A 14,391-nucleotide genomic window follows, 5' to 3' on the forward strand; every position below is an offset into this window, starting at 1 on the left:
TATGTACATTTTTATGGGAGGGAAATTAGTTTAAATGATGCGATGTCAGGTAACTTTTGTTTTGTTGAGCTTAAATACGTAAACCGTGACCACTCATCATGTTGCTATGGTGATTAGCAAATGCTGTAGTATATATGTTCATCCATAGGCTAGCTTTGGGGTTGTATAACTTCAATTAATTGCTCTTGAAACATTGCCATCTTTCTGATCAGAAACACTCAGTTCCATTCTGTACCTCTTGAAATGAGAATTGTATGCAGAGGAAGTAGAATAGCCACACCAGAAACTTACTGTAGTGTATGTTGCTTGTCAAAATGCTGTATTAGCAATGAGGCGCAATATGCTGTCTTTAATTCCTTTTTGAGTGTGTTCCAAACAGAGGTTTATCTTAAGAAATCAATCCCTCAAATTCTTTTTTTTTTTTTTCCAGGATTTACTGCTTCTCGGAGCTACAGCCATTGAAGACCGCCTGCAAGCAGGTGTTCCAGAAACAATAGCCACACTAATAAAGGCAGAAATTAAGATATGGATTCTGACAGGGGACAAACAGGAAACAGCTCTCAATATCGGTATCCATCTTTCTGGTTACTCTGAATTTCTCTGATATGTGGCAGGTGACATACTAGATCTGCTGTGTGGGGTTTTAAACAAAAACAGGCCTGCTTTTTATAGAATGGTTCCTTGGTAGCAGACAGGCATGTGGTAGCCTTCACTTTTGAGAAGAGCGGGGGGGAGTTTGGAGTCTTCGCTCTGAGTGTCAGGCTATATTCAGGTTTGTGGTTTTGTTGTTTGTTTTTTTTTTTTTAAGGCAAGAGGGGCACTTTTGCTCTTGGTTAAGTGCAATTCTTGTATAGAGTGAATATAGGTATCTCTGTGTTCTGATGGAAACTTGAGAGCTCAACCAGACTGTAATGTTTCAGTTATACTGTGCAGTATATAAAACTGTTTCGTGGCTTTTTTCTTTTCTTACTGGTGGCCTTTTCTAGACTTCAGTGGAATTTAGGATATGATGGGAAATGTGGTAATACAAAGCATATATCTTACAACTTCTTGCAAACCTTGTCTGTGAAAGCAGGTGGATGCTTGAATAACTGCTCCTGCTGTTGCCTTATGGCACATTTTAGTAAAGTATGTTGTGATTGTTAGTGTAAGTGTGTTGCTGCTATTGAGTGTATGGATAGAGTTTAAGTCTTGTTTTATCAAGGCATAATGTGGATATCCTTGTCTCAAACTTGATGCATCTTAACTTACAAACTATGTTCTTTGTAATGCAAAAAAAAAAATCTTGCAATGATGTGAACAAAAAGTATGAATCAAAGCACTTATCAGATGGGTGTGCTTGGGTACTGGTGTAATAGAATGGTAACCTGCTTAAGCCGTAGGTATATATCTGACTACCTGTTTTTGCAGCATAAAAATAGAGTTTCTAGCACTGTAAGTTTAGGTTTGTTATTAAAGCAGCCCTTAAGCCTTAGGTTTCCTTTTAGGTCATAAATATATCCGATAAAATCAGTCTATATACCCAACTCTACTTGTAATTTGTCAAATAGAAAGATTTTACTGTAAGGCTGGTCTGAACTGAAGGTCCACGTTGTAATTTCAGTCCTATAGCAACCAGATGATGTGCTCTGTAGCAGTTCTGATATTGTGCTAGTCTTGTATTGGATATGCCACATGAGTAGATCTAGTAAGTACTCAAAACTCAAATCCTTCTGCCTTTTTCTCACTGTGGATGCCTGCAAGGTGGGCAGCCTGGGTAGCAATACCTTGTGCTGTCACAGAATGCTGCCATGCTTGAAATGCTGATTTGTGAGCTACACCTATGCTGCTGTCATGCCGTAACCCTTCACACAACACTAGTAGCCTCCTAGGAGAGGGGCTGTCCAGCTCTTAACTGAGTAGTAAGGACTTAGTAAAGGAACAGATCCTGATTTAAGCACCCCTGCCCCATGACATCACATGTCTCCCAAATACAGCATCCTTGGCAATATAGTGCCATGATGCTCTTGTATTCTTTTTGATGATTTTTCTTCCTGTAACTGGTAAATCTGCCAAGAGATGGAAAGAGGCCGAGTGGCACTCTGGTGATCTGACATCTCGCAGAACTGAGTGACACTTTCACCTTGTTTCTTAGGTCTAGAATGCTCTGCTTATCCCCACTGTCTCTAGTGTGCCCATGTAAAGTGCCATCCACAATTGCAGTCAGATTTGCAGATTGGTCTGTTTAGAGGTACAGGTGTAGGTTAAGGGGATTCTTTACACCATAGGTTGCCTTCTGTTGAAGGAGCTATTTCTTTAGCCTTCTCTAACTATGAAGAATGTGACTAATGAAGCTTTTTATGTGTGGAACTGCATGTAGATGGGTCTGAGTGTGTTTCAGGCTCCTCCTGGCAGGACTGTGATGCCCTAACTGAACTTACATTACCTTTAGCCAAACTTCAGGCGTTTGCTATTTTTTCTCTGCTTTTTAGTTTTTTCTGCTTTGGTTGGTTTAGTGGAATTTCAGAATGTATTCTGCTTGACTGACTAGAATTTTTGTTTACTTATCAAAACTGAATCAAGTTTCATGTGTCTTTGTATGTTGAAGCTGGTACCAAGACATGAAATAACTCGCTGAACTGATACAGTTATAGTAGAAATAAGGTGGATAGCTTAAGTAGACAATTGATTTAAATGCTAGTTATTTGGTTTGAATCATTATCTGCAGATTTTGCTTCCTTTAGCAGCAGTAGTCAACTTGAGAGGAGGGATGCATCATCTTTTGACAAATTAAAAAAAAAAAAGTAGCTACAGATTTTGGCATAAATATATGAAATTAACTGACGACAGCTAGCCTGAACACAAGTACATGAGCTTTACAGCAATTGCTTACTCTGAAGGCTGTGAAGGAGACTTGACTTCTAACTTGTCTCTAAAACTGTTTGTTTTTTTATATGATAGGAACTTGAAAAGAATAAGCATCTCCCTTAACTTCTAAATTATCACTTTTAGTGTACAATTTGGTAGTAAAACTCTGACATAATTAGCTTCATGTTCAAGTTAGATTGAAGATACAGATGTAGCACCCTTCCAGTTTTTGTATGTAACCCATTAAAACTAAAAACATTCAATTTAAAACTCAGTCCACATGTACACTTTATGCTTCAGATATAAATATGCTGTCTGGGGAGTAAGAAGTATTTTCACTTTCTCATTGTGTGTGGAGGTTATGCATATGGACTCTTGCTTGCTGTATGGATATGCATATGTACTGAGGGATATTTGAGCTCTTGGCAGCTGCCCCAAGGGGTACGTTGTTCTTCCAGCTTCCTTTTGATTCTTTGGCCTTCAAAATTTCTGTTTCTTGCATTCTTGCCTTCTCTGAAGAGTAATGATTGACCTTGCTGTGGGGTGGTTGTATGCCTTCCGCTCAGCTCTGTCAGCTGATAGTGCTGCAGGTGAGGAGTGTGTTCCTGATAAGCTTTAATACTGATCAACCATTTGAACACTCTACCTACAGAAACCAGGAGTTCCAGGTTCAGAAACATCTTTGAGCATAACACATGGTCTTCAGTTTTTATCAGCTGAAACTGTCCTTAGCCAGTGTCTGCAAACAACTCTAGAAGGCTTAACAGTGTTCTTGTAGCTTCATCCTTGTCTTAAACAGTCTGCAGACTCTGGATCTTCTTTGGTTTCAGTGAGGCAAAAAAAAACATGGCCGTTTTCTATTTACCACCATCCTGTTGCTCAGGGGGGAAAAAAAAGAAAATCAGAACTGGTATATTTCTAGCCAATAACTTCCTTCGTAACAGATTGTTTTCTGGGAGTGGGAATGTAGTGTTCACTGAATTGCATCCCTCCCTTGAAGGAATCAGTCCCTACAGTTGAGCTAAGTGCTCTTAGACTATGCGTTTGTAGCTGCGAGCACTGCCTTACAATCATAGAATCATAGAATGGTTTGGATTGGAAGGCACCTTTGAAGATCTAGTCCAATCCTCCTGCCATGGGCAGGGACATCTCTCACTAGGTCAGGTTGCTCAAAGCCCCATCCAGCCTGATCCTGAACAGTTTTGATGATGGGGCACCCCCAGCTTTTCTGGGCAACCTGTTCCAGTCTCACCACCCTCATCATAAAAATTTTCTTCCTGATGTCCAGTCTAAACCTACCCTCTTTCAGTTTAAAACCATTGCCCCTTGATCTGTCACTACAGGCCTTGGTAAAAATCAGTCTTTCTCCATTTCTCCATCTTTCTTATAAGCCCCCTTTATATATTGAAAGGTCTCCCTGGATCCTTTTCTTCTCGCTCAACAACCCCAACTCTCTCAGCATTTTTTTCATAGGAGAGAGATTCTAGCCCTCCGATTGCTTTTGTGGCCCTGCTCTGGACCTACTGTAACAGGTCTGTGTCTGTCTTGTGCTGGTGGTCCCAGAGCTGGATGCAGTACTCAAGGTGGGGTTTCATGTCCAATTTTTCATCCACCGGTATCCCCAGGTACTTCTCAGCAGGGCTGCTCTCAATTCATTCATCCCCCAGTCTGTACTTTATTGATATTTGGGATTGCCGCAACACAGGTGCAAGACTGTGTACTTGGCCTTGTTGAACTTCATGGGGTTCTCATGGGCCTACTCCTCAAGCCTGTCAAAGTCCCTCTGGATGGCACCCCTTCTCTCCAACATATGAACTGCATCGTTCAGCTTTGTGTTGCCTGCAAACTTGCTGAGAGTGCACTCAATTCTGCTGTCTGTCATTGATGAAGATACTAAATGGTATTGGTCCCAGGACTGACCCCTGAGGGACACTACTGATTACTGGTTTCCAATTGGACATTGAACCATTGACTGTAGCTCTCTGGATGCAGCCATCCATCCATTTCCTTATCTATCTAACAGTCTATCCATCAAACCTGTATCTCTCCAATTTAGAGGTAAGAATACTTCTGTTATGGTGAGCCATGATTTTTCAGTTGAGGAATGGAAGCAATGCCAGCGTGCTTGTGTATATCCCTATGAGAAGTTTGAGCAGGGCATATGTGCCCTCTCTAAAGGCAGAGCATGATCATTCTTGGCTCAGGTGCTGGATTCTGTATGCCTGCAGTACGAATGTGCCTGTGGGCTGTGATCTTGAACTCTAGTTCAAGCAATCTTTCTCCCAGGACACTTGAAGGGAAATAAGTCCCAGAAGTACCTGATTCGTCTGCTTCATGGACTTTTAGTCAGACTTTAATTTAAAGAACTAGATATCAACTTACAGGTATGCATTGACGTTTTATACCTGGCTTTGAACCAGCAGTTGATCTTAGTCTACTCAGAAGCATAGACAAAAATATGCCCAGATCTTAGTGTGTTTTTGCTTGCCATGTTAGTACTGCCAGTAATAACTGTTATACTGCCAGCATAACTATTATAAGTACACATATATACTATATATTTATAAAACTTTAAGATATGACTACAAATGTCACTTATAATCTTACACTTGCAAGTTACTTTGTTTTATAGTAGTGCTAGATTTTAACATCATAGTCCTGAAATTGTACGTAATGTATAGATCTCCTATAAGCTGTTAGGCTTGATCTGTATCATCCTATTCCAATCTTGATCTCCTTCCTGTTTAATGTGATGACAAGACACAAAATGACCTCAACTGCAGGATTGGTTCTTCTGACTCCATGACTGCCAAGAAGCACAGCAGAGCAACTCTCTTTTCCACAGGTGGTTTTTTTCCAGCTCCACTTGTAGAGTGGCATCTTTTGAAAGAGGTAAAATTAAACAGTGAGTAGTGGTTTAAAAGCTACAGCTTGCTGTTGCAGTTGCTGTTCCAATCAAATGCTACTAGAAAATCCTTTTGAATCAGTTATACTGAATTTGTAACAGCCTACTGTGTAAGGCTGTTGCCATTCCCTGGGGCAAGAATAACCATGACATGGAGGGAAGTGCTGAAGTTTGCAATACTCTCTTTTTCTCTTCGATAAAAGTAAGGAAGTGGTTCTTCGGCCTGGGACTAACTTTTAAAAATGGCAAACTGACTTTTTTTCCCATGTCAGTGTTTTGTCTATACCTGTTGAAGCTTCATTACTCAGTTCTGTACCACCACCTAAGAGTTGTTTACAGGCAGAATCAGAGGCTATCTGCAAAGCTTTCATGTTGTAGGCTGCACTTTGTTAGAATGTATTTCATACTTTTCCCAACAGGTGTGTGTGAGTTGAATGTCATTCTGTATTGTTTTTTAAAGCAGAAAGTAAACCTTAGCTCGTTAACACAAATAAGATGAAAATGTATCTGCAAGGTTGCACCTGATATTCATATTACACACAGCTGTGAAAATAGAAGTGAAACAAAACTTCTGCAGGTAATCAAACCTGCTGCCTGAAAGTGCCTGGCTGTGTGATATAAGCATGCCTTCTACAAAGGAAGACGAGAGTGATTTGCTTTCTTGACAGAAGTCATTCACGCAGGCATGTTAACCTTGGATTATACCTATGAAACTTGCCCAATTATAAAAATTCTGTAGCCTGAGGACATGATTTGCATTGCAATAGAGCCAGTATGGCCTGCCTAAGGAACCAAGAATCCCACAGAAAAGAAATTAATGCCTCAGTTCTCGCCGTTGTGAGATACGGAGAGAGACACTTAATCTTTTTCCATTGGCTATGCTGTTCGGCTTTTGAACCTGTTGGTTTTGCAGCGGTTCATCATTGGGATGTTACTTTTTTATATTGCAGTAGCCTCCAGTCCCCATTTAAGAAAAGTCAAAGACTTCCTGAGACCTCATTTTATGACAGCAATTTTTTAAACTTGCTGTGATTCATTTCTATACAAAAGCACAGTAGAAATACAAAAGAATTGTATTGTATTTCCTTTTCCTGTGTAACTTAGATCAGCAATAAAAGGCATGTGCTTCAAATAAATGAATTCTCTGCTGTTTTATGAAGCTACATGACTCTGCCAATCCCAAGAGAACTTGCATGAGCTTTTAGGATAATGCAGTGGGGTCAGTCTGATGTGAGTTTGCATTTGTCTCTTGTCATTAACATGAGCTGGAATTAAACCGTTTATTCTGTAAAGGCCAAGTATATATATCCTGGATATGACTTTGTCTTGTGTCACTGACAGTAGCGTGGCAGAGAGCTGCTACTTAAGTGGCATTGAGTGGTACTGCAGTCACTGGCTTTTACTATTACAAAAATAAGAGGCTTTTTTTCTGTCTTGAGAATTTTTGCTTCGAGTTTTGGCGTCCTGGTAAATGTACAGAACTGCCTTCCAAGTGCTGTTCCAGACTATGGCAATTTGGTCTTGTTCTTTCATGCCCCAGTCCCACACTAAGAATAATCAAGTACAATTACCTGACGCGTACAGGAATTGGTAGGGGCCCTGTGTGTGTCATGGATCTGTAGATTTTGATGAAGCTCAGGACCTTCCACGCTAAAAATGTCCGGGGTAAGAAATGCTCACGTAACCCAAGCGTGGGGTAAGGGGGCTGGGTAGCACCAACGGATTCAATGTGTATGTTTCCAGTCGTGGCATAGCCGCAACTGTGTGTTCAGATCCGTTCCTGTAGTGTGTTGAAGGCAATTCTGCCTTCATGTAGATTAAAAAAAAAGTTTAGGTATAGAAATATTTACTTTTGCTGTGGGGCTATAGCCTATATTTACTGCATCTAGTTAATATGGTGTTTTCTTTGGTTAAAACGTCTCAAGTGATGTATTTGGAAATGCAGATAAAATGCAGGCTCTGTTGCTAGTAAAATTGTAAGTTGGAGTGTCCCCTGCACACCAGTGTTTCTAGTAGCCTGCCTGATAGGAGTAACTGCTCAAAAAGTGACTTGTAATCTAACCTGTAGATGCTTATCTTAAGGTTTAACTAAACCTTAAATCTATTCCCAAAAAGTAAATCCTTATTTTTTTTTTTCTTTTTTCCTCTTGCAGGGTATTCTTGCAGACTCATTTCACAGAGTATGTCTCTCATCCTGGTCAATGAGGATTCACTAGATGTAAGTAAGCAAATTCTGGTGTAATTCTTGACAGAAGGAGGTGTTGCTAACAATAGGGAAAGTTGTTGAGCTTTCTCATTTCATTTCTCTCACTTGCCTTTAGGGCGAGCAAAATGGGGGTGCATTGTGCAAAAGTACTCCTGAGGTCTGCAGTCACAAGCTGTACAGATCAAACTAAAGTCTTAGAACAAGAAACAAATTAGGTCCATGGGTTTGATTCTGCTGCAGACTAGTGAAACCTGCAGTATGCCATCAGGAATATAGTTAAGTTTTAAGGTATAGGTATAGGAGTAACATGTTTGAAGAAATAAAAAAAAAGCTAAAAGACTCATTTCAACATAATAAGCTTATTGTCTTCAGCATTGTATGGAACAGCTCTAACCAAACCTATGCCTAAGTAAATTGCATTGTGAGCTTGCCTATATACAGCTTTTGAGACCTAAGAATTGGATCAAAGATTGCCTGCAAGTGGTTGCCATGCTCCTCAGGCATGTGCAAAAATTAACTAGAAAAATCATACACTTGTACATGAATCCTCCCAGGAGATCTCTTTTCCCATTTGCTTGTTTCAGCATCAATATCAGCATTTGATATCAGTTGAATATCTGATTGCTATTAGAGGTATTTGTAGGACAGATGAAAAGATCTACAGTAGGCAGCATCTGATATTTGCATTTAGAGTTGTCAATTCATCCTGCTTGACTGGATGGGAGATGCAAAGCCTGTATCTTTGAGTGTCAAAGGAGTTACTGGATATCTGGAAATCTGGTGGAAGAGGGGAATACTATTGTGGCAAAGTAATCGCCTGATAAGTGTTACTTTCCAGTTGTGTCTATGTGATTTACTTAACAGCAGCCTTGATAGTGTTTTCAGCTCAGACTCAAGTTCTTTGTGTGAGGTTGTGGCATCTCAGGTCCTAGCATTCTAGCTCATCAGAACTCAGGAGATCCTGGTGAATCCAAGGGGAGATGATCTGCCTCCAGAGGCTGGATCACTAGTTCCCATGCAGCATAACGCACCCTGATGGGAGCTGTCTCAATGCTGAGTTCTAGCAATGAAGACCATGTTAGTTCTCTTGCAGAAGTTGTTTTTTTGTGTTTCTGAATGGTTAGAGACTTATTTAAATAATTCTAGTGGGATAAGAAAACTTCGGGTTTTTAACTTTTAAACAGTTACTGCATTAAGTGTGTGTAGATTGGAATATGTAAATTGTTTCAAGAAAATATCTAAATGCCTTGTTTAAGACTCTCATCTGCTCAGACCATCTTCTTCCACTTTTCCACTTCTGTATGGTCCCTCTTTAAGGGAACAGTTTCCCTTTTGTGGGTTCAAAATACTGTGCTGCTGCTGAGCTTTCTGCCACACTTGGCTGACTGGACCTCTTGACCTGAAGAAAGATGCAGAACCTCAATAGAAAATGAGCAGCTGGTGGTCTTTGTTTCCTGGGGCAGGAAGATTAGTTGGTTAGGATTATAAGAATAAGAAAACTTGGTTTCTTTTTTCATGATATATTGGAAACTCAACCCATAAGAAGGAAAATGGTTATGCTTTGTTTTCCTTTTAATATTTCTTGCACATTCTGAAGCTCTGAGTAAAGCACAATTGAAGGTGTTTTTTTTTTTTTTCCCTGGAAATAAGATTCTTATTTCAGCCTGAATTAAAAGTAGTTCATCTAAACTTGCAGAGACAAACAATGTGCCTTTTGTGATGCCTATTCAGAAACAATAAGACTTAGATAGATTCTCTATGGCTAAAGCAAGGGGTGCAAACTGAAGACAGGACAGAAGAGGTTCTTGCTAGATCAGAGGAAGAAAATACAGCTAACATTGGTATTTAGAAACATCTGGAAGCTGGACAAGATAGTCTTCAAGCTGTGTTAACTTGACTTTTTTACTACTTCTGGTTCTGAATGCAGTGATATAGTGACAGATTTTTGGATACTTCTGTTTGTAGTGAAATAATACCAAAGGTGCTGAGTAGTACCTAACAGCTTCAGCACCTGCTTTTAAATTGTGACTTCAGTTAATTGACTGACAGGACCATGAGAGGGCAGGATGAACAATGAAATGGCTTACTACATATGCCCTAATGGCGAGCGCTTCGACCGTGGGATTTTCCTTTAAATGTCAAACAGTGTAGGCAGAATGATTCAAGGACTTTTAGTAAGAGGCAAAAATGAACTTGCCTTTTCTGGGATGAAAGGCTGGATTTAAGCAATAAGATGTGAGAAAAATGTGCCTAAAGCTCAACTTTTATTTTTTCCTCCCTTCCCATCTTCAGCAGCAAGAACAGCTTGGCCCTGGCCTATGTGTAGAACCAGCTCTGGTTAATTGGCGTGATTGCAGTCCAATCTTGTTTACAAAACTGAGATAGACTGACTGAAATGCATGTCATGTAGCTGAACAAAGGAGTACACTTAAATATATTATTGTAGGATTTTTGAACTCCAAAAAGGCTTCTGTGTTTTATTTTTTAAAACTTGGTATGTTTTTCATTGCTTTAGGAAAGTAGGAGTTTTAGCTAATTTTATCTATGCACCTGACATTCTTGAAGTCCTATTAGATCCTTCTGCTTTTTGGACAAGTCTTTGATTCTTCTCTTGAAACATGAGAAAATGGAGGCCTATGACAGCTGGTTTTGATTCAGTAGATCCTCTGTGATGTTAAAAGTGCTGCTGTAGCAAGAACTCATTGTGTGACCGTATCTCTTCAGCTCGATCTGCTTGCAGTTGATGGGCTGGGTATGTGGGTAATGAGAAGGCATGCTGATAGTCTCCATACCTCAGCTTTTGAGTCTTTTTGGAGGGTCAGCTGCCTACTTTATGGCTTTGGTTGACAACCCCTGCCTCAGTATATACAGTAAATGCCAAACTAATTTTAACAAGAAAGTGAAACCTGTCCTTCCCCTTATTCTTATCTTAGCACAGATCAATGGAAGCAAAAATGGCTACTAGAGAGGAAACCTAACAGGAAAAAGAAATAAAAGCTAAAGAATATAGGGTACAGAAAATGCTGAAAGATGGGAACTAGTGTATTCCAAGAAAGTATAGAGGGAATCTCCTATTTTAAAATACTTGAAGGCTTATTTTAATTCCTTTCTGAACTTAGTAGTATATGCACTTTGAGGATTTTATATATTCAATTTTTTTCCCAAACTTTAGCCAAGAAGTATGAAGAAAAGGTAATGTGGGAACTGAACTGGGAGAAAATGTCATTGACCAAAGCATCTCTTCTCACTTTCCCACATGCCAGCTTTGCAAATACTGTAGAGTGCCAAAACTTCACTTGGAGTGATAGACAGGACCCCTGGGGAAAGAAATTCATTAAATAAGTTAGAAGAGGCTAAATACTCCTTTCTCCATCAAAGGGAGGGTATGAAAGGGAAAAGGTGACAGATCTACCTACCCACTTCCACTTGCTGAGTCTTGACTCCATTGCCCAATTTCAGATTGAGGTCTTCTGAGGCAGTGGGGGGAGGACAGGAATGAACAGCTGTCTCTGCTGTTTAGGAGGTGCAGACTGGAATCAAGTGAGGAATAGTAGGGCAAGCAATTATTTTCATAATTTTTAAGCTTGCTTGTAAGTAAATGTGGTGCTCCTGTTTTGAGGTCTACTGTTAAGTACTTGAGAAGCAGAAATGGGAAGTCTGGAAAACTGAAAACAAGTATATATTTTTGCAGTGATAACTCCAGAGAGTTAACTTTTATTTTTTAGGTAAGACGCGGAGATTAACTCTTAACTTTTAGAGAAAGTAGGCTTCTTGAACAGTTGTCCTACAAATGAGAAAATGCGTACAGATTAAAAAAAGGCAGAGTGGTAAACTGAGAAGCTGAAGGGCTTGAACAGTCTAGGAAGACTTGAGGTTGTATTAGTCTTCATGATATGGATTAAGATAAGGAGAAACTTTTTATTGACAATCTGTTCTCTTACTGTGTTGAAGTGTTGGCAGATTTATCTAATCAACAGTCTCCACTGTGAACACCAATGAAAGGTATATTGACAGACGGACCCCATGATGGTAGAGGGGGTCATGGGTCACATATAAAACATGAAAATATTACTGGAGTCTCCTACTGCCTCAATGCCAGAAAGCACTTTGGTTGGGTAGATGGGGGTGTAGAGCCTATTTTAAGACCCGTGAGGACTTTGTCTTTAAGGAGTGTGTGAGGATGGGAGACTTTCTGACTCTACAGGATACTGGCCATTAAGGGGGATTTGTTCCTCAAACAAGAACGATTAATCGTACTTGTAAAGCATGAGAGGTCAAGGATGACACCATCAGTAATATGAGCCATTTCATATGTATCTTGCCACACGGCTCAGGCTAAGGACACACTGGAATGAGAAGCCCTGATCAAACATGAGTTGACATAGAATGAAACCCTTCCCTCCCCTCTTTTTGCCGGACCTGTGCCAGCATAAAAAAAGAGAAAGTTGACTGCCTATTTATCAGGCATACTTTAAAATCCCTAGATAGAGCTTCCTTTTCTATCACCATCTTTTCCCACCTGCTATACCTCCAGTTATGTAGCTGAATGATGGGTTCTGTGGAATACAGAGAGCACAGCAGGTGCTCCTAATTTAAGTGTGAATTGTAGTGTTGCTGATGGCTCATGTTGAATTGAATGCCTTACATCTTGATTTTTGTCCTCAACTGTGTTGATCAGTAGTATCACAGTACACTTAAGGATTCACTCTTGCAGGTAGCTGAAGATGCTTTGCAGAGCTCAATGCTAAACACTTACCTTGGTGAATTAATGTTATGTGGTGCTTGGTGCACATAAGGTAGTGGTGGGAGAATGGGCAGTGGTAAGAAACAATAGAGGGGTTCCACCTGTGCATAGCAATGTATCTTCCACACCTAATTTTACTGGTTCCTTCTGGTTTCCCTTTCATGACCCAAAAATGTGAGCTAATACTATAACAGTTCCAAAAAACATAAAAGATTGGTGTCTTTATCTTTCATGCTTTTCATTTGTGTAGCTTTACTTCTTTGAAATAACATCACCTAAACTTTGCAATTATAAAAAACTGAGAAAAATCTCTTTTCTGGTCCTGTAACTTTAAGTCAGTTGGAGATGACAAACTTAATCTCAGCTGTGCATGTCTCTGGCAGAGGTTCTAAGGAAGGGATTGTGGCTGCTGTTGGAGTGATGTGAGTTTGAAAAGTGATAGTTGTTAAACAACATCCCCTGTGCAAAGTTGAGTATTTACTTCAGACGTAACATGCATCAGTATTGGAGCATTTCAGTGTTAAGTGCAGATTTTATACTTGAAATCTCCTGTAAAACATAACCATGTTGAGTAATGCAGAGTCTTAACAAGCCACTAAGTGCATAGGTTTTAGCAAAAGCAGCAGGTAAAATAGTATCTATTCTTAGTTTATTCAAGTTCCAGTTACACTTCTATGTTAAAAAAAAAAGAAAGCTTTGTGGAAAATGTGTTGCATGTTTGAATGTTCCTCTGCTGCCGCCTCATCTAGTAGGTGTTCCAATAATTTCATGTGTGGAAAACCTTGGTTATAGAATCCAGCTGTAAAGTAAGACAACAGTATTAGAAGTTTTTCAGTAAACATAAAAACTAATGGAAGCTTTCAGAACAGTTTAAAAACAAAACAAACCCCCCCCCAAAAAAAAAACAAAAAACCAAGAAAAAAACCCCATCAAGCCCCCCCCCCCCAAACCCCAAAACCAGCAAAAAAAACCCCAGAAAAACAAACCAACAAAACAGAGAAATGGAGAACCATGGCATGTCAGATGAGCAAAAAAACCTCATTGATATATAGTTGCTGGTCTTTTAAGTGAAGAAAGCAATGATAGGTGATTACATGGTACATCATGAAGACATATCTAATATTGAAGATGACTGTTACGCTTTAGCTCAGATAACACGTGTCTTCCAAAACAGGAGCACAAACTTGTGGAGCTGGTACATCAAAACTGCTTTGTATTACATCAGTCTTGTTTTTAAACTGAAGTAATTCTGTTTTTAAGTGCTCTTACCACCATTTTTAATGGTAGAACTGAATTTTGCATAAGTCTAAATATAAAACTCATGTATTTTGATAATAATTGCCACTGGTTCTTTTAATTCTAAGGTAAGTGTCTGCAGCTACTTACTGCCAATTTTTCAGTATTGGATCTCCATAGTAATATTTACTTTTCATGTTGCACCCGTAACAGAAATTGGGAATTCTGCTCAACTTAGCTTAAAATCTATCAATAGAAGATTCTAACACTGAAATTCTGTAGCATTATATTTAATATATTCCACCTCTGAAATCCATTAATGCTAAAAATGAATTTTTACAAGATGCGAGTTGAGCTTGGAGCCTTTAAATATTGATAAGCTTTCCCCTTTGTGCAGTCCCTGTGTGACTCTTTCTCCCACTTCTGCTCCTTGGCATGCAGCAGCAGGTGAGA

The 14,391-nt window shown here is 39.5% G+C and overlaps 1 protein-coding gene across 6 annotated transcripts in view; it reads left to right on the forward strand.

Annotated features, from left to right (window-relative positions):
- ATP8A2 (ATPase phospholipid transporting 8A2) overlaps positions 1 to 14,391 on the forward strand; it is a 349,469-nt gene that overhangs the window by 97,382 nt on the left and 237,696 nt on the right. For all 6 annotated transcript variants that reach the window (XM_087757791.1, XM_087757793.1, XM_087757792.1 and 3 more), the window contains 2 exons: positions 431 to 569; positions 7,906 to 7,970. In XM_087757791.1, coding sequence (XP_087613917.1) covers positions 431 to 569; positions 7,906 to 7,970 — 204 coding nt within the window. The remainder of the gene's footprint in view (positions 1 to 430; positions 570 to 7,905; positions 7,971 to 14,391) is intronic.

This window comes from Nipponia nippon, unplaced genomic scaffold, assembly GCF_047370975.1.
Source record: "Nipponia nippon isolate SJK-2023a ecotype South Korea unplaced genomic scaffold, ASM4737097v1 scaffold_2, whole genome shotgun sequence".
NCBI classification, from domain to species: domain Eukaryota; kingdom Metazoa; phylum Chordata; class Aves; order Pelecaniformes; family Threskiornithidae; genus Nipponia; species Nipponia nippon.